This window comes from Lynx canadensis, chromosome A3 (assembly GCF_007474595.2).
Source record: "Lynx canadensis isolate LIC74 chromosome A3, mLynCan4.pri.v2, whole genome shotgun sequence".
NCBI lineage: Eukaryota > Metazoa > Chordata > Mammalia > Carnivora > Felidae > Lynx > Lynx canadensis.
The window spans coordinates 82372405-82392854 of record NC_044305.1 but is presented as its reverse complement, the minus strand read 5'-3'; the positions used below and the strand labels follow the sequence as shown (position 1 = coordinate 82392854).

The 20450-nt window shown below is 47.4% G+C and overlaps 1 protein-coding gene and 1 long non-coding RNA gene across 4 annotated transcripts in view; one reads left to right on the top strand and one right to left on the bottom strand.

Annotated features, from left to right (window-relative positions):
* The window catches only part of SPRED2 (sprouty related EVH1 domain containing 2), a 113035-nt gene extending 104579 nt beyond the window's left edge, over positions 1-8456 (top strand). For both annotated transcript variants that reach the window (XM_030310716.1, XM_030310715.1), the window contains 2 exons: positions 2739-2888; positions 5165-8456. In XM_030310716.1, the coding sequence (XP_030166576.1) occupies positions 2739-2888; positions 5165-5830 (816 nt within the window). In that variant the 3' untranslated portion in view covers positions 5831-8456. The remainder of the gene's footprint in view (positions 1-2738; positions 2889-5164) is intronic.
* Positions 688-20236, bottom strand: LOC115510647. 2 transcript variants are annotated; one of them, XR_003967784.2, is made up of 7 exons: positions 15754-20236; positions 15271-15378; positions 10937-11049; positions 9946-10057; positions 6150-7621; positions 5183-5799; positions 688-3485 (listed from the first exon to the last, which is right to left on the bottom strand). It is a non-coding gene; the product is annotated as an uncharacterized LOC115510647 (long non-coding RNA). The 2 variants fall into 2 exon arrangements; XR_003967786.2 differs by having other exon boundaries at positions 10984-11049.
* Positions 20237-20450: the final 214 nt, after the last annotated feature.

The window sequence follows — 20450 nt, the reverse complement described above, 5'->3', positions numbered from 1 at the left end:
CAGCAAACAGGGTGGAGGAGGGTGAACAGATGATTAACACAGAGGTGACCACGATGCCGAGTGCATATTACAGTGTTCGATACGAGGGTAGCTTCTGACGTAAGAGATGACTGTCGTTTGGGGCGCTGGTTAAGAATTTAACTCTTGATCCGATTCTGTGCCTCCCTCTCTCTCTGCCCCTCCCCCATTCATGCTCTGTCTCTCTCTGTCCCAAAAATAAATAAACGTTGAAAAAAGAAAATTAAAAAAAAAAAAAAAAAAGAATTAAACTCTTGAGATTTGAATCACCCTGAAGGGCCCTTACCTACTCATGCAGGAAGTGTTTATCGAGATCTTCAGAAACTTTGTATTATGAGACCCCATCCATCCCCTTATCTCCTGGGTTTGTGTAAAACAGGGTGCACCTTCTTACTTGGAGAAATTGTACTTGTGTTAATCACAGTAAAACACCTCTCAGAGTAGGTATTGGAAAAGACTTGTGTGAACTTGAGAAGCCGTGGTGTTGTGTACTGAAATCCCACTGGGCTTGCTGATCAGGGGCCGCATTTCAGTCCTGCTCTGCAGTGGCTGCCCCGCCATGGTCTCTCAGAGTCTGTTTTCCGGCCTGTGACGTGGAGACAGTATTCTACCTGTACCCGTGCCCCCGTGTCGCCAGGGTCTGGCACACTATGCACTTGCACAGTCTGAGACGACTAAGAGCTCTTTGCTTTATTGTTCTGTCTGGTCCACAACCCCCTCCCCTGTGTGTTCAGTCAGTACCTCTGAAGACCTGAAGAAAGAGCAGGTCAGGAGATCGAAGACAAGACAGACTCCAGAAGAGAGTCAAAACTCCTTGCGCGTCAGTTTGGTTTCTTTCAGTTCCTGGGATTTGAGGAGTAAATAGCAATTCTTCCCCAAGTTCTGAACTACTGAGGGGAAAAAAAAGACAGGAGACCCTTAATGAGTGAGGATGCCAGTCCTGGCTGACATCTGCGGGAAGCAGACGTCTCGGGCTGGGACCTCTCGATCAAACAGACCTGCCCCACCAGGCACGGGCGCTGGACCTCCAAAGCCTCCCACAGTGGGTTGGCCCTTGGCCTCCAAGCAGGCCGCACAGTCCCCAGAGTGGTTGCCAGTACGTGCTGTTTGCCAGGCAGGTGGCTCCCAAGAGGCAGAGCAGAGAAGGAGCAGACGCTGCGTGCCCGGTTCCTCTTGCACTGCTGTGGAGAGGAGTGAGGGCCGGACACAGGCAGGAGTGGGATGCGGGCGGAACTGCCACGGAGAAGCCAAAAGTGAGGGGAAAGCACACCCAAGTGATGAATCCCATGCATCTGGGCTTAAGTTACCAAAGGGAATCGGCCCACACCATTGGGACACCCTAGGGTAGATCGCAGGCTGCAGCCTTGACTGGATCCAAGCTCAAATGGCTCTGGGAGGGGGTGGAGGGGCTGCCTTCTCTTAGTTTTGCTTCACTTCCTCCCTGGAAGGTGCTTTCCCTGTGCCTGGCCAGGATTCCAGGCTTTTAGGACTCTTAGATCTTCAGAGAAAAAGACGGCATCTTTTCTGACCTCTCCATGAAAAATCTCCGTATTAACTTCAGAGAGGACCGTGTAGCCATACCTGAATTAGTCACTCTGGATGGAGGGATCAGAAACGGGCATCAGCTCTGTCTCACTTGGACCAAACAGAATTGGAGAAAAAAAATCAGGAGGGTTGGGTTGCCAAAGGGATGCCACACATGTCCACTAAGTTTTTAAAATTAATGTAGTTGTGCTGCATAATGGGAATATGGGTGTCTTTGTCCTAAATACTTGTCCCATTTTTCTGGGCATTCGTTACTCAATAAGTTGGGGGAGAGGGTGTAAAAAAAGAAATAAGCAAATGAGACAAGGGGAATAGAAGACTGAGAAATGAGAGCCAGGAAGGAGTTCGTCGATACTTGCCAAAAATAGGACACCTAGATATAAGGAAAACCTTTTCATTGGTTTGGGGAAGAAAAGGATCTGTGACTCTGAGGATGCAGAGGGCTGGTGGGTGGTTCTGAAGATTCTTGGTTTGGAACGTGGTGGCCACCGTCCATCAGATCCATCACCTTCCAAAGACCCTGTCACAGAGGATCCAATCTGAACTCGTCTCTACCAGGAGAGGAGTTCTGCACTCAGGTCCAAAAGAGAGGGGCCTGCATTCTCTGTGAAGCTGTCTCTGTCACTTCCAGCTTCCAGTGACCCTCAAGGCTTGCCTTCAACCCAAAGATTACAACATCTCTTCCTGGAAAGCCAGAGCCTACGATACCCTTGAGGTAGCCTTATTTCTGACACTTTGCCAGGATCAGCTCCGCACAGAAACATTTGGGTTTGATCTTGGCTTATATGCTTCTCCTCTGCTCACCAGAGTCCCTTGCAGCCAGGGCTACCAGTGGTGTAACCATTCTTGATCAAACTGGGATGTACCCACAGGAGGCCTGATGTAGTGAGCCCTTTCCCCAAAGCCTGGTGGCTGCTCCCACATTTGAGAAAACAAACCCAACTTTTCCAGGGTCTTGGTGGCTGGCTTTCTCTGCCCCTTGAGCCAGCCACATCATGTTTAGACAATCTGGCCCTTCAGGGGTCCTGGTGCTTCCCACAGCCAAGATAAACTCCAGATTTCGGGAAGTCCGGCAAGACACCAGAGTGGGGGGTAGACGGCGTGTTAGGTTTTGGTATGTGGGTTTGGTTTTTGTTTTCATTTTAATTAACTCTTGGTTACCTCCCTCTAAACAGACAGCTACAGACAGTTCTTCTAATTCCTCCCAGAAGAGGGAACAACCTACTCGGACAATCTCCTCTCCCACATCCTGTGAGCACCGGAGGATTTACACCCTGGGCCACCTCCATGACCCATACCCCACGGACCACTATCACCTCGAACAGGTGCGCGGCAGTCTGGTTCCTTTGAGGGCAAGGTGTGGATGGTTCCTGATCTGGAACAGCCTCCTCCTCCTTCCATGTAGCCCGCTGCTCGAGCCCAGGCCTTCTCTGTTCCCCGTATTGACGGTGGTGACGGCAGCTCGTCCTTAGTTTTCTGTGTGCCAGACCCCTTGCTAAACCTTCCGTGTGCTTAATCTCATTGAGTCCTCACAAATTATCCCACAGGGCAGGTCCTGGGCCTCCCCGGTTGATGGAAGAGAAGGCTGAGGTTTAGAGAGAGAAAGTCCTTGATGGAACAAGTCTCAAATGCAGGCGTGGGTTCTCCACGGGGCTATGCTATCTCCTGAGTTCCTCTGTCCAGAGGGCTTCCTGGCTTTGTGTGAAAGCCCAGAGCCAGGATAGGGACTAAAGAATGCTGTCCGCTTGGCTCAGGCACCCTGGCATCGCGGGTTACAGGCCCAGGCTTGCTTGGGGGGATGTAGCTGGAGTCTGGCATTCAGTGATTCAACAAATATTTACCAAGCGGCTGTTTGGCAGAGCAGGCTCCCGAACTGTGGGGCATGGACTGGTGCCCGTGGGGGTGATGTGGCCACCGGTGTGCTTTGGAAAGAAAAAAGGAGCACAGGGTTGTTTTGGTTTAGTTTGTTTTGTTTTTTTTTTTTAACATAAAGCTAGATTTATAAGACTCTAAAAAATTTTGTGTGCTTCCTAATATTTTGGCATTAAAAAAAATTTTTTTTAACGTTTATGTATTTTTGAGAGACAGAACACAAGCAGGAGAGGGGCAGAGGTGCCTGGGTGGCTCAGTCAGTTAAGCATCCGACTTGGGCTCAAGTCATGGTCTCACAGTTTGTGGGTTCAAGCCCTGCATCGGGCTCTCAGCACAGAGCCCGCTTCAGATCCTCTGTCTCCCTCTCTGCCCCTCTCCCTCAAAAATAAACATTTATATATTATATATATATATATAAAAGACAAAATCACATTATGGTAGCTAGAGAGGGGAATTGACCCTTGGAATCACCTTACTTCACAAAATAATTAGCAAAATCTCTTTCTGCTCCCAAAATTTGTTTTTATTAATCTAAGATTGTGATTTTCTGCAAAACTGTCAAGAATCTAACAGGAATTAGGCAACATGTGTGAGGCATGGCCCCTGCCCTCTAGGAGCTCACAGTCTGGTGGGAGTGATGGATAAATGTAATTGCCATGAGATAAATTCTATGGCAATATTCTAATCACGGTAATGGCAACAGGTGTCAGCCGCATCCTGTGTGACAGTTGTGTGTGCATGCTGCACAGATTCTCGTCGTTCTCGAGGTAGCCCTGTGCTGAGAGAGAATCTGAGTCTGCGGCTTTACTCTGGTGGGCTCCCTCAGAGCCGTTCGGAGGACCTCAGGAGTAGAAGATCTCACACTGCCACAACGAGGGTGCTCCGGGGGAGGCAGCCTTACCGACCCACAGAGATGCCGGTGTCACCCTGGGGGGGAGAATGCAGATCTGGGGGCTTTGAAGGCAAGGGAGCATGGCTCTACGGTCCAGCTTGCCTGAGCTCACATTCCAGCTTGCGCTTGACCATCTGTGAGATCCTGGTGGGATTCAAACCCAGGCAGTCCGCCTCCAGATCGGCACTCCTACCCTTTCTATATTTTCCAACCAGATGACAAGGTACTTGTATCATAGCTGCTGGTATCCCTTTTTGCTATTTTGAACATGACCCACGGTGCAAAATGTATCTTGTATTGTGACCTGGAATGCAGATATTCCCTACACACAGATAACCCACATATGCTACCCTTGTAACATGCAGTGCACTCCAGTATTTTTGTTTCATTGGGAAAAAAGCAGGTCTTAGAAAAGAACACACTGTACAATAACAGGTGAAACTAATCTGTTAGAAATCAGGATAGTGGTCCTCCCACCCCTGAGGCGTAGAAGGGAACTCAAGGGAGGGGGGCAGTGTCCTAGGGAGGTCTCTCAAGTTCTGCTTCTTGAGCTAGGTGTGTTTAGCTGTCGAAAATTCAGAGTGCATTTTTTCCCATACGCACACTTTCCCCCCTCTATGGTAGTACTTCCACAAAAGGGAAAAAAGATCTCCTGACCCAGGAATGGATCAAGGATCACAATTTGAAATACACCTTCAACCCAGGGGATGTTCAGTAGTTATAGGAGCAGTGAGTTTCTTCCAGAAATGTCTTTGTCAAGGCGAAAGGTACCTAGTGGAGCGTTTTTTCTCTTTTCGGCGCGGCTATACAACCATGTCTCCTTTTCCCCCCGGGCAGCCGATGCCAAGGCCTTACCGCCAGGTGAGCTTCCCGGACGACGACGAGGAGATTGTGCGCATCAACCCCAGGGAGAAGATCTGGCTGACCGGCTACGAGGACTACCGGCACGCGCCAGTGCGGGGCAAATCCCCCGACGCCTCAGAGGACGCCGACTCCTACGTGCGGTTCGCCAAGGGCGAGGTCCCCAAGCACGACTACAATTACCCCTACGTGGACTCCTCGGACTTCGGCCTCGGCGAGGACCCCAAAGGGCGCGGGGGCGGCGTGATCAAGACCCAGCCGTCCCGGGGCAAGTCCCGGAGGCGGAAGGAGGACGGCGAGCGCTCCCGGTGCGAGTACTGCAGGGACATGTTCAACCACGAGGAAAACCGGAGGGGCCACTGTCAGGACGCGCCCGACTCTGTGAGAACTTGCATCCGCCGGGTGAGCTGTATGTGGTGTGCGGACAGCATGCTCTATCACTGTATGTCGGACCCCGAGGGAGACTATACAGACCCGTGCTCGTGCGATACTAGCGACGAGAAGTTTTGCCTCCGGTGGATGGCTCTTATTGCCTTGTCTTTCCTGGCCCCCTGTATGTGCTGTTACCTGCCCCTGCGGGCCTGCTACCACTGCGGGGTGATGTGCAGGTGCTGCGGGGGGAAGCACAAAGCGGCCGTGTGACTCAGTTTCCCTCCCTCCTTTCCTCCTCCCACAGCCACAGGGGAACTTGTCTCTGACATACTCTCACCTTCTTTCTTGCTCCCTGGTACCTTGAGGCGCTATTCCAGCCTGGGGAGCCCCCCTAGTGAACTCTGCACTTTCCCCTCTCCCCACGCAGCCCCCACCAGCCACCCACTCTGCGTCAACCACACACCCATACACGCAGGCACACGGTGTTCTAAGGAAAGGAACCTCCGCACAGACATTTGTGTACTATTACCAATCTGTAATCAAGCTAACTGTCTTATACATGTGTTGATTTCTTGTCTTTCCTACCCACCTCTTCCAGCGCAGAGGCACCTGCAGTCGGAACTGCTGATTTGGGGTGGGTTTTGTAGTTGGTTTTCTAGGAGATCTTTCTCATGGGTCGGCTTGCCGGTTGCTAAGGAGCAGCGGATTCCTGCAGATAGGTAACGTCAGAATGATGAAACCCTACCAGAAGTATTGTAACCTGCAGTCACATTATGTATAGGAGGTGAGCTAGTTAACAAACGTCTACCACAAAACAAGATCGCTTTAACTTTTGTAAACCCAAATTTGCCAAGTAAGCTGCAGTTTCTGTTTGGAGCCCATAAACATTTCCTGTGCCCTCCCCCTAAAAACCTGACAATTATTTACTGATACAAAACATTCACCCACAAAAATGAGAATTGAGCCTTAACTTCAGATTAACTTGTGTGAATCAGGAAATTCCATAAACTGCATTGCATCCTCTTAGACCAGGGGTAGAAAAAGGGGATTTCAGGTTTGTCTGAGCTTCCCCAGTTACCCCTAAAGTAGAACTTTTTAAAACTGTGTCACCACCACTTCTAAAAATTTAGCAATATTAGAAGAAAACACTAATGAAGTTCTGCTCATTGTTTTGCAAACAAGATAGACTATTCACACACAAACCAGTGTTCTCCAAAGAGTTCCAGTTGAGAAACACTGAAGTTGTGGTAAAGAAAATTAGAAGGAGCTTCCTCCCACACCCCCACTGGCTATTTTCGCTTAATGGGGGGAAATTTTAAATGTCATAAATATGAAGAGTGGTGGGTTGCATTTTGTTTGTGGGTTTCTGTTCTTGTTTTCATCCTGGACTGAATCTCACATCACCAAATGCTTTGTTTATACTTGGGGGAAAAAAACAAGGCCATATGTAAAAACCCTTCCAATGCCTAAGTGTCTTTCTCCTGCATCTCAAAAACCCAGACTTGCCAATTTGGGTGCACAGATGGTTAGGTCAGCAGTCTGGGTCTACCTGTCACCTTGCCATGTAGGAGGCTTCTAATTAGCTGGAAAAGAGTATTTTTCTAGTCTATTGCAAGGAGTAGCCAAATCTTGTCGCAGAAAGAAAAGTGAAGAGTGAGTGGTACCTAGCATAGTACAATCAGAACGTCATGGAGACCATAAGGGACAGGCTTGTCAAAGTTGGCCGTTCTTCCCGCCATGATCTTCCTGTGGTAGTTGCCAGCTCAGGGCACAGCCTGCTGTCTGTGTCTCCGCTTCCCCCCATCCCTTCTCTGTTGCACACAGGGCATCAGTCTTCAAGGAAAGAGACTTTTTTCCAGTCTGCCAATCATATTGGGAAAGTACGAGCCATGCTTACCTTCATGGAACATTTTCAGCTCATCTGAGCACCCGCCGCCTTTCTTTAGTCAGATCGTCGATGTAAATACCCAGTGTGCTTACGAGTTAGTTGGTAGACATTTTCATATGTTGGAGTGAATGGTGTGGCCTTCCAGTTTGGAAAAGTTGCAGAGAGCTGTCAGTCTGGTGATGGAAGAAAAAAGAACTGCTTCCTAGTCTGGAAAACATCTAGAAAACCTTCAGCCGGCCTCCAGATGCTGTCGAGAGGCCATTGCCCCCCACTCTCCAATCCTGAGGTATTTCCTCAGGGCCTTTCTCAAGGTCTCCTCTCTACAAAGCACAACACTAATGTATGTTTTGTTAGACCTCAGTTCCGAGTGCCCCTATTTATTTCAGTAAGAATACACATGTCCCCGCCACTTTTTGTTTGTAGTCTCTATTTACTTGTTGTTTCTATCTTTTTTACCCCTTGTCCTTTTCCACCCTTTTGAAGAGTTATGCTAGTGAATCTTACTTCGCATATACGTTTTGGTTTGTGAAGGCAGCGGTTAAGGGCACAAGGACAGCCATGGGGACATTTATGTAAATACGTTTCTCTCTAATTGCCACACTGCAGCTGAACAGTGTGTAGTATTTTCCCAGTCAGCTTTGCCATACTGACGTCAATCATTTGAGAGAAATTATTCAGATTTTATTTTTGTATCTGTGGTAACAAAACATTAACCAAAAGATTTGTTTGGAAGCTTCCTCTGACCACCCCCCACCCCCCAGCTATTTGCTCACATTAACAAATTAAAGTGCCTGAAGCATAATTCATTCTTCACCTGTATACTAAAAAAAAAAACCTGTTGTATTGATTTTTTTATAATAAGCCTTTTTACCTCTGTGTAAAAAATATATATACAAGTGTATGATGTACATTTTAGTTCTTAACTTTTTTTTATGGTTTCTAATATGTATGACCAATGTAGCCATTGCTTTAAGATGTACCATGTAAATATAAACACATCCTATCAGACCGCTGACTTTGGGGTATTTGTCTGGCAGAAGGGTGGGAGGGGCGGTAGAGCCTTGGCACATGCGAGAGTTCTCACACACAGGCTGGGAAGGGGTTTCCTCTGGAGAAGGACGCGTGGACGCTGCTGTTTTGGTGAGGCCCTTCCCGGCCGTGGCTATGTCATAGTCCCCGGGGGAGACTGCAGCTTCTCGGGCTTGGATGCTTCAAGGGAAAGGAATGCTGTGTGTCACAGCCCCGGGAACACCCCCTCTTCCCAGGCCTGGCCTCCCCCACGTGTGCTCCTCAGAGGGAACAGCTGCGCTGCTTGTGAGGTATTTTCCACCAATTCCTGCGGAACCTCGGGTGGGTATGTGTGGAGTTTGGTAGACCGTTTCTCACTGCAAACAAGGGTTAAGACGGCAAGACCCCCGGTCTCCTCAGAGTGACGTTTGGCCCACTTTCCCTTCCATGTGGACTCTTTGGATGCTCAAAAGTGACAGTCCTCTGGAGAAAATAAAGTGTGGGGTCTTTTAAGGGTCACAGGGGAAGGCCTCAGCTCCTCTCTAGAGAACCGAGTAGGGGCCTTAAAAAGACATGTCGAGGGGCCCTTTTAGTTTTAACTCTTCCAAGCCACAGGCAGGGGTGAAAAACAACAGGAGATTCTGGAAATTGGAAAGGAAGAGGAGAGAATTCGTAAAGATTAGTAATTAAGAGATTAATATAGAACGTGAAAGCTGTTTAGAGTACGAGAGGCATAAAGATTATAGATTATTCTAGTGGGGTGAAGAGCCAGCATGGAGGAAGTAAGAACATTCAACGTAAAACATGTTTTCAAGAAGTTTTCAACATGTTTTCAAGAAGTTTTCAAGAAGGACTAATCGGGTTGCTCTGAAATAGAACTGAATTAAGAAAACAAGTTATTCTCTGCCAGGACAGTGTGTGTGTATTTGCTTGTTGTGACACCTTGAATAAATTGTTAACGATTTTTTTTTTTTAAGTGAGAAAAAACTGGGAAGTCACCTCCAGAGCCGCATCAGGGACCGAAAACTTACCTGACCCTCATGCCCCCACCCCCCATAAGGCATATGCCTATCATTCATTTGTTCACAGTTGAGTAGCTGAACTATAGAAGGGGTAAGTAACAATAAGTAACTATCACATGACTACGGTCATGTGATGCAAGGACTGAACCAGCCCTAGCCTCGCGCTCATACCTCTGCTCACCTTCCTTTTTGGGCTTGAGAAAGGGGGCAAGGGCCAAGAGTCCTCCCGGCTCCCTTGGGCCCATCAGGCTGCCTCAGGATTAGCTGGGCACATTACACACGTCACCTCCTCTAAACCTCCACAGAAAAAAGGGATCGTCTGCACTTAACAGGTGAGAAAGCAGACATGAACTCCATTAATTTCATCAGGTTTGTTGGGCTGTCTTTCTGCCATTGTTCTCCATTAGCCCTTGGGCGAGTGACTTCACCTTTCTGACCTTTGGTCTCAGGTATGAGTGGAGGAATACCTGTCCCCTGCACGTCGGGAAGGTCAAATGATGTGCTGCAGTTACAGCGCAGTACAGAGTAGGTGCTTTCAAATGCTAGTCCTTTCCCCAGCTCCTCCTGTATTCCGGAAACCTGCGGAAACAGAAGTTGAAGTCAGTGTGGCTATTTTCTGAGTACTTAGACCTACCACCTCTATGTCAAGATTTCTTTTCCTTAACCTCTCTGCAGTTCTAAACGGGGTTCTGATCCCTTGCAGGCCCTTCCAGGTAGGTTAATGGCCCAAGGGATGGCTGCGTTCCTCAGGGATCGAAGCCTGCAACTTGCCAGAAAATCGGTGGCCTCTGAGCAGTTCTGCCGAGAGGGCTGGATCCGGCTCAGCGGATTTGACCGGGATCAGAGCGTGTTGTCTTACAGAGCGCTGCTATCCTAAACTTCCCCGCCCCCTTTGGTGGCCTTGACCCCTGCAAGTCTGTGCCCTCCTCTCCTGGGCCTCTGCTCCACCACTGCTGGTTACCACCCCGACACCCCCAACAGTAGGCACCCCCGACAGAAGCAAGACGTCTTCCCAGGGGAAAAATTGTTGCAAGAATTCTGTTTTACAGGGACTCCCAGGGCGGTTTGCCATTCTACTGTGGCTTTTAAGCAGGCACTACAGAGCCGGCCCTGTGAATGAGGGGCCAGAGCTTGTGTAAGCGTGCCAGCTGCTTGCAGGCATTCTTACTGCAGGTTTGTTGGGCTTTCCAGTTTGTGGGGGGAGATGGTTAGAAACACCACACTTGGCCTGCTTACCTAGGCCTGAACCAGATGTGTGGAATGAAGGGAGATGGCTATGGTGACATCTTGTACACCAGACCCTAGTTGTGACCTAGGGTATCCAGGCCCAGCGGTCTTCTCAGCTAGAGCAGCCACCAGGCTAGTGGTCCCCTCAAGGCAAGCTGACCACACAGGGCAGGTTTGGGTGGAGGTGGGGCTGGGACCCAGCAAGTAGCAAGGAGGAAGGTCCGTATTTACCAATGAGGAATAAAACCAGTTCTGTGATAGCCATGCCTGGGAGGTACCTTTGTCCTCTCATCTGTCTCTTCTCTCATTTCTTTTTTCAAAATCAGAAGTTGGAGGCAGGTGCTCTGATTATAGAAGTAATATACATAGTCATTATAAAGATGTCATATAGTACAAAAATATAAAATAGAGTGTCCCGTGTGTTGCCCCGGGTTGGCGTAACAAAGTACACTCTGGGTGGCTTAAACAATGGCAATAAGAACTTTGTCCAGTTGTGTTTTGTTGATACGTATGTACTTGTGACCGTTTGTTCAGTTTTCCGGCTGTTTTGCGGTTCCTTTCTTCCTTTTTCTTCTCTTGCTTTTCTCCTTTGCAATTTCGTGATTTTTCTATAGTTATATACTTCCATTCCTTTTCTTTATCTTTTGTGTTTCTACTGTAGGTTTTTGCTTTGTGGTTCCCATGAGTCTTACATATGACAACTTACAATAATAGTCAATTTTAAGTTGATAACAACTTGAGTTTGAGTGCACCCTAGGGCTCTATGTTGTTACTCCCTCCATTACACTGGTTTTGATATCACGTTTTACATTTTATCTTGTGTATCCTTTAACTAATTCTTATAGTTAGGCCACAAAACAAGGCTTAATAAATTTAAGAAGTTTGAAATCCTGTCACAATCACATTTTCTAATCACAGTGGTGTGAAACTAGAAATCAATTATAAGAGGGAAACTGGAAAATTCACAGATAATGTGGAGATTTAAAAACATGCTACCAAACAACCAGAGTCAAAGAAAAAAAAATCCACAGAGAATGAATGCATGTATTAGCAAATAAGAATTCAAAAGCCCTACTTTACATCTCAAGGAATTGGAAAAAGAATAAACTAAGCCCAAAGTTGGTAGAGGAAGGAAATAGCAAAGTTCAGGGTGGACATGAAGGAAAATGAGACAAAAAAGACAATAGAGAAGACTGATGAAACTAAAATCTGGTTCTTTGAGAAAATAAACAAGATTGGCAAATCTTTAGCTAGAACGACCAAGAAAAGAGAGGACTCCAATGAATAGAATCAAATGAAAGACATCGTACAACTGATATCACAGAACTACAAAGGATCTTAAGAGACTACTATGAGCAATACTATGCCAATGAACTGGACAACCTAGAAGAAATGGATACATTCCTAGAAACATACAAGCTACCAAGACTGAATCAAGAACTAAAAACTTGAATGTATTGAATCAGTCATGACAAACTTCCCAGGACCAGAGAAGTCTACCAAAGTTTAAAGAAGAATAAACATCAATCTTTCTCAAACTCTTCCAAAGAACAGAAGAGGAGGGAACACTTCTAAACTCATTTTATGAGGCCAGCATCACCCTGATACCAAAATCTGAAAAGGACACCACAATTACAGACCAATATCCCTGGTGAACACAGATACAGAAGTTCTCAACAAAATATTAGCAAACCAAATTCAACAAAACATTAGATCATAAACCATAATAGAGTGGGATTTATTCAGGGAATGCAAGGATGGTTCGACACCTACAAATCAATCAACGGGACATACCACATTAACAACATGAAGGATAGAAATATGGTCATCTCGATAGATGCAGAAAGCATTTGACAAAATTCAACATCCACTTACGGTAAAAATTCTCAACAAGGTGGGTATAGAGAGAATGTACCTCAACAAAATCCAGGTCATAATGACAAGTCTACACCTAACATCATACTCAGTGGTGAAAGGCTAAAAGTATGGTATTGGCATAAAAATACACATAGATCAATGTAGCAGAATAAGGAACCTAGAAGTAAACCCACTTCTATATGGTCAGTTAATTTACAACAAAGGAGACAAGAATATAAATGGAGCTGGGAACATTGGACGACCACATGCAAAAGAATAAACCGGACCACTCTTACACCATACACAAAAATTAACTCAAAATGGATTAAAGACTGACCTGAAACCATAAAACTCCTGGAAGAAAACTAGGCAGCAAGTCCCCTGCCATGCATCTTGGTGATGTTTGTTTGGCTTTGACACCAAAAGCCAAGGCAACACATGCAAAAGTAAACAAATGGGACTGCATCAAACTAAAAAGCTTCTGCACACTGAAGAAAACCATCACAAAATGAAAAGGCAACATACTGAATGGGAGAAAATATTTGTGAACCATATCTGATAAGGGGTTAATATCCAAAATATATAAGGAACTCATAATTCAACAGCAAATACACATATAAAGAAGTGGGCAGAGGATCTGAACAGACATTTTTTCCAAAGACTCACAAGTGGCCAACAGACAGCACAAGAAAAGGTGTTCAACATCACTCATCATCAGGGCAGTGCAAATCAAAACCACGATGAGATATCGCCTCATACTTGTTATAATGCCTGGTATCAAAAAGACAAGAAATAATGAGCTTTGGGGTGCCTGGGTAGCTCAGTCGGTTAAGCGTCCGACTTCAGCTCAGGTCACGATCTCGCAGTCCCGTGAGTTTGAGCCCCGCGTCGGGCTCTGGGCTGATGGCTCAGAGCCTGGAGCCTGCTTCCGATTCTGTGTCTCCCTCTCTGCCCCTCCCCCGTTCATGCTCCGTCTCCCCCTGTCTCAAAAATAAATAAACGTTAAAAAAAAAATTTTTTTTTTTTTTAAGAAATAATGAGTGTTGGCAAGGATGTGGAGAAAAGAGAGCCCTTGTGCACTGTTGGGAATGTAAGTTTGTGCAGCCACTGTGGCAAACTGTGGGGTTCCTCAAAAAAATTAAAAATGTTACTACCATATGACCCAGCAATTCAACTTCTGGGTATTTATCTGAAGAAAACAAAAATACTAATTTGAAAAGGTACGTACAGTTTTTTTTGTTTATTGCAGCATTACTTACAGTAGCCAAGATACTGGAAACCACATTAGTGGCCACTGAAGGCTGAATGAGTAAAGAAATGTAGTCTATATACACGTTGGGGTATTTTTCAGCCATTAAGAAAAAATCTTGCCGATTAGGACAACATGTATGATAGACTTGAAGGCCACTATGCTTAATAAAATAGGTCAGAAAGAAACACACAGATCTTATAATCTCACTTATATGTGGAATCTTAAAAAACAAACAAAAAAGAGACACCACAGACACAGATCAGAGAGGTAGTTGCCAGAAGTGGTGGGGGGTAGTGGTCTAAAGGTACAAAATCCCATCATGTTATAAGTAAGTTCTGGAGATGTAATGTATCACATGGTGATCATAGTTAATATTATCATATTGGGTATTTGAAAGCTGTTAAGAGAGTAGATATTAACAGTTCTCATCACAAATTTGTAGCGACATGTGCTGATGGATGTTAACTAGATCATTATGATCTCTTGCCTTATATGCACATATCAAATCAATATGTTGTACACCTCAAACTAATACAGTAATTATAACTCAGTAAAAAGTAAAGCAGCAGCAATGAGAATAGAACTGTCTTCTGTTTAGGTAGACATTAAAACAATCTGCAAAAAGCCTGTGACTCTCATTTAAAAATTTTAAACGCGGTTATTTTTCATTAGTAATGTTATTTATGTTCACATTCAGAGAGATTATTGTTTTAAAATAACTTTTTAATAAATGTCTTAAAAGTTTCTCCATCTTAATTTCTTCTATAGACATACCAAGAGCTACTAAAGCTTTTTGTTGTCCTCGGTAACTTTCAAGAGGATAGAGGGACCTTGAGAACCAGAAGTTTGTGGCCTCTTCCCCTCCGTGGTTAACAGGCTCTTTCTTAGTTTTGCCCTTACTCTCTTCAAACGCAGCTTTGATCTGGCTCTTCTCTTTTTTTGGTACTTTATGTTATCTGATTTTAGCCAGCAGTCTTTATATCTCCTTTCCTAGCTCAGACTATTTTGTCTTTCTAGTTCCTTCTTTAGCCAGTTCCAGTAAGGCCATATCTTCTTGCAGCAGCTATCTGAGGTTAGCATGTGTTTCTTATTGAACAGTAATGTCCAGAGAGACGTGCTGCCCCGAGTCTGGAGAGTGGTTTTCCTCTCCTTCAGCCTCCACCCTCTTTTCATTGGCCCCTTGGCCAATGTATTCGCACGAAGAGCCCTCTATCCAAGGGCTCAGCCTTGTCCATCACTCAAGGTAAATGTGACATCCTCAGCCTCCCACTTGGGTACTGGCAGCTTCCTCTGTGGATCTACGCCTGCTTAGCTCAGGTGTTCATGCCTACTGAGGATTACCTGGGATATTTCTGAACCAGCCAACGTTTCTTCTGCTCCACTCTTGGACTCTGGTGAGGCTGGGGAACCCAGGGTAGTCTGCAGACCTTTGAGCAGCCATTCCCCACCCCCTTACCTTTTGTACCAGTTGAGGTTCCTCCAGCAATTAAACATCTGAAGAAACAGTGTGCACCTTTAGCCATTCTTTCACTGTGGTGCATACTGGAAATCACGGTCATTGTTGCTTTGGAGAGAGGCAGAAAAAGGAGAATGAGATGAGGCTGTGCCTGACCGGAAGACCATTCCTGCCTTCCCCGGGTGGAAGATCATCACTGACAAAGGGGCAGAGTAAAACAAAACTATTTCTTTCCTTTCTGGGGGCTGTCTGTCCTATTCTGGTTCAGAGGGGCCAACACAAATGGTGTGAAATCCAAGAATATTCTTCTAAACGCATCCCAGTGGACAATGTGGTTAGTGAAAATTCTGCCTGGATTTTGGCTCGCAGCCTCCGTGTGGTCACAGGGCTGTTGGCGGTTTTCACGTTGGTGTGGGACTTCTGGGAGTCGCGGGGGATGCTGCAAGGGGGTATCACGTGTGTCTGGGCCGCTCCTGCACTCACCTGGGAGTCTTTGGAATTAGTATTTGTGGCTTGATGCAAAAACCATCCCACGTTCCTTTTTTTGTCAAGCCTGGGTAATAACTACCTCTGTCTCATGCTTTGCCATGCTCCATTAGTAACTATGGTTGCCTTTTGAGCGTCTTCCAGAAAAGCCTTCCCCTGCCAGAAGAGAGAAAACTGATCATGTCTGCCCAGCCCTGAAAGCTGACATTGTAAGCCATCTCACAAAACCACCCTGTGCACTGTGCAGCGCAGGAGAAAGGGCGAGGAAAAGAAACACGGGACTCCAGGCTGTGGTCCCTTTCTGAGTCTACCTTCTGGGGCCAGGAAGTCGTGGTGTGGTTCCTGCGTGCTGCTTTTGAATGAATGTCTTTGCATCCTTGCTGGCTTGATGTGACAAGCAGAAGCCGCTTTGAAGATGCCTCACCCCGACAGAGCCCAGCTATTTACATAGTGGCCTTTCATTCTGTGAGCAGAGTGTGTGCTCTGCAAATATTTTAGGCCTCCCTGCGTGCTTGTGGGCCCCTAAGTGCCATTCACCAGCTTTTAAGTTTGTTTTGCAGGCAGCAAGCCGCCGAGAGGGAGGCCTGACTCAGAGCACAGGGGGCCGGCCGTCTGCCGCTGCCGCCTCCTACTGCGGCAGACCTAGAGGGGAAGGAAGCCGTGGGTTTTACAGCTGGTGTTTTGGTTTAGAAAAAAAGACAGAGAGAAAAGAATTTCTTAAAAAATACCTTGCACATGTAAAATGCCACTAAATGTAAGTATCCATGCAGTGTTTGGGGACGAGGGAAATCGCGTGTTGGGTATGATTCATCCTTCCTCCTGGTGACAGCAAAGGAGGTTCGTACTGAGCCTCTGGTATTTTGGGAGTTTGTTCCAAACGCTCTGAGTGGGAAGGCCCAGGTTCCTCACCCCTCGCTCAGAAGGAGGGTCGTGTCTGCGTTATGTTAAGGCAGCACAGTGTTTGCTTCCTCTCCTCTCATCTGACTTTGCGCAGAGATCCTCACTTTCCCATCAGAAACTGGGTCGGCAGCTTCATGGGTGCAGGAGACCAGGGTGTGGAGAGGGGAGAAAGCCATACTCGCCCGAGTCTGACCTGGGCCTGGAAATATGCAGTGACAGATCTAGATGGGGGTGGGGGGAGGGTCCCACCCAGTACTGCCTCCCAGCAGGTGCGGCAGGCTCCCCGGAGGCGGGGTGAGCCAGCCGCCAGGAACACGCAGTCTTTCTAGGATTAGGCTTTTACAAGTTACCAAAACACGGAGTGCTGCTTCTAGGCTGACACATACCTTGGCAGGGGTAATGGGGCTTCTGCCCGGAGCTGGGAGTCCCCGGGGTCAGGCTGACCTCTAAGCTGCATTTGGGCCTGAAGGAGAGGCCTCGTGGTGGGTGTGGTGGCCTCTCAGGGCAGATGCATTCCCGGGGAGCACTGGGGCCACAAGAAGCAGGCTGACCCAGGAACCAAGTGCACAGTGAGGGCAGACGGGGAGAGCCTGGCTACCGTCCCCCAGGCTGCTGGCCGGCCAGCCACAGGCTCCCCGCGCCCCATCCACGCATTCTCTGTGGGGGAGAGGGCCTCCTCACTCCCTCCGGCTCCTTATAGCGCAAGTTCCTTGTCGAGATTAGACAGCCTCAGCAGAAAGTGGAGCACTGTACCTCTGAAATTCAAAGCTTCATTTTTCCAAAGCTCCATTAGACTCAAGTTTGGTGGCATAGAGTCTGAGTCCAAAAGTTGTAACAGTTAACTCTGTTACGTTCTGCTTCTTGCCCCGGCAGGCAGACTCAAGCTTATATATGTGCCTTATAATGAATTTACCAAAGTTAAGCTCTACATTTGCTGCGTGGAGTTCTCTGCACATGTGTTTCAGTGGACAGGAAGACGGTTAAGAAAAATACAAGTCCTCTGCAGCTGAATCAGCAATTGAGGAGCACCTAAAAGCTACCACCAGTCCCCAGATCCGTTATTCACAATCAGCCCCCACAGGCCTGTGGTCATTGCCCTGCTTAATGCAGCCCGTGTTTACCTGCACGCCCACCGCCCCCCCCAAGCCTGAGGACTTGGCAGAGACACGTATTGCTCAGAATTACACACATGACACGTCCACCTCCACGCTGCCCAGGCCCTTGCAATTAGGTGTGGCCACATGCCTAGTTCCGGCCAGTGGGCTATGAGTGGAAGTGACAGAGGCATTCAAGAGTGAGTGTGTGATCCTCCCGTGCTCCACGCTCCCTCCCCAGCCCCGCCCCCACCCCACAGCAGTCACGGAGGCCACCCACTGTGGTGGTAAGCCACAAGATGAAAGCGCATGGGGGCACTGAGTCACTACAGAGAACGGCTGGCATGGGGAGAGGCCTGAGTCAGGGAGTACATGAGTAAGTACAAAATAAATCCGGGTATGAAGCCAGTATAATTTGGGGGTTGTTTGTCACCACCAAAGACGTCCTAACTGATACTAAGATAGCAGCAGTTTATATACAAAACACCAACCTCATGAGACAAAAAGCCAGCTTCACCCTAGGGAAGGGAAGGCAAACAGGTGCCAAAAGGGCAGCCCGCACCCTGTCCCCCAGGCCCAGAAGTGGCTTCAGGGACTTTTCAAGCCTTAGGACAAGCTAGAGAAGAGGCAAAGCTCTGTTAATCAGAACTCGTTGAGCCAAGATGGGGGAATGGAGGGAGCAGTGCAGAGGAGACAGAAGCCCCAACCCACTGGCCTCCCCACCATGTTTACGGTGTGACCTTGGGCAAGCTGCTTCATCTCTGGGCTTCAGCCCCGCCTCCTTAAGTGAACCAGGCATGATGGGGCTCCACCTGCCTGGCGCAGCAGGCTTAACACATGACCCTTACAATTCCTGGCTTCCCCAAGGGGGTTGTGATGAGATGGTGGCTGCAGAGAGGAACTTCTGCTACCCACATTCTTGTCTTCATTCAGAAATGTCCCTGGGGCACCGGGTGGTGAAGTCTGTCACTATCAAACCTAAAGGTTGTACATACGGGATGTCTCAAAGCCTATATGGCTCCCTGGTTGCCATCCCCAGTACCCTGGAGAGGATAGAAGTGTGGTCCCTGAGCCAATGACTAGTGAATGACCCCAACTGTCCCTGCAGATCATCTTGCTCTTGTGGTCAAAAGCACCGTGTCGCTCACACACATTTGCGGAGCCATTTGCCTGAGGATGCTTGTGGCAACATTGTTACCGATGGCAAAACATACAGAAAGGCCAAAAAACCAGAAAAGTCTCGAAAGTCCTAAGGAGTCGAAGTCAAGAAAACAAGGCACAGATAGGGTAGGTAACACACAACCATTTGTGTACTCATGTGTAGACATACAAACACATATGTATCTGTGTGTGTAATCTGTATAGCCGGAAGGCAGTACAAGAAGCCAGCAATGCTGACTGCCTCTGGAGTAGGGTCTGGATTGGTGGGACGGAGTTAACTCATTGTAAACTCTTGAGTACTACCTTTTACTGTCCATGGACATACTCTGTTTCCCTGTAAGTTTTTTATCAAAGAAGAAAAAAAAACCCACTGGTGTTAGAACCCCAATCCTAGATTGCAAGCCAAGCTTCACTACATCACAACTGTGTGATCTTAGGCAAGCCTCGGTTTCTTCACCTGTAAAATGGGGACGAGAATAGTGCCTCCCTTGTTGGATTGTTAGGAGGCTTAAATGAGATGATGCATAAGAGGTTAGGACAGGGCCTGGCACCCATTAACCATTCTTGGCATCCATTCATGGCACCCATTAAACTATTTTTGATAAAGCCCAAAGCTCACTGTCCATTTGACCACAGAGCCCAGATATCTGACACAATCATTAAGACCATTCCTTGAAGAGCGAGGGTTGGTATTCGTTTTAATATTTTATCACCTGGCAGCATCTTGTGGAACACACTCATTCGCAGCCTCTTCCTGTGCCCTGCCCAGCCTGCTATTAACAGTCCCCAAAGCCTTCTTAAAAAGTGTGCTTCTCCATATGGTTTCCCAAAACTCCTGCTGAATAGACAGGGTTGATATATAGCTGGGTGAACATCCTTTTCTCCTTGAGCTTTTACGGAGGATGTGAGGGCAAAGGCTCTTCTTACCAAATGAGGGAGAAAAGACTCTCAAAGCCATTATGTGTCTGACACCAATTCAATTACCCGATCCGTGGCCTTTTCAGCTAAGCACTTCCTAAACTTCATTAGTGCTGCAGGACTGCTGCCAGCCAACGTCCAACCCTTTACTCAGTCGTAGTAGGGAGGAGAGGACAAGCCTCCTCTGTGACGGGTCGCTGTGGCACTCCTGCCTCCTGAATAAAGGAGACCTGGGGCCTTGAGGGCTGAGTGGAGGGCCCAGTTGAGGTTGTAGGACCCACTACTAACCTATCCCAGCCTGATTCCCATCACCCAGAGTTTAAAGTGATCTTTAAAACATAACTTAGAGGGGTGCTTGGCTGGCTCAGTCAGTAGAGCATACGACTTTTGATCTCAGGGTTGGGAGTTCAAGCCCTATGTTGGCTGTAGAGCTTCCATTAAAAGAAGGGGCACCTGGGTGGTTCAGTCGGTTGAGCATCCAACTTCAGCTCAGATCACAATCTTGCGTCCATGGGTTCAAGCCCCACATCAGGCTCTGTGCTGACGGCTCAGAGCCTGGAGCCTGCTTCAGATTCTAGGTCTGCTTCTGTCTCTGCCCCTCCCCTGCTCATGCTCTGTCTC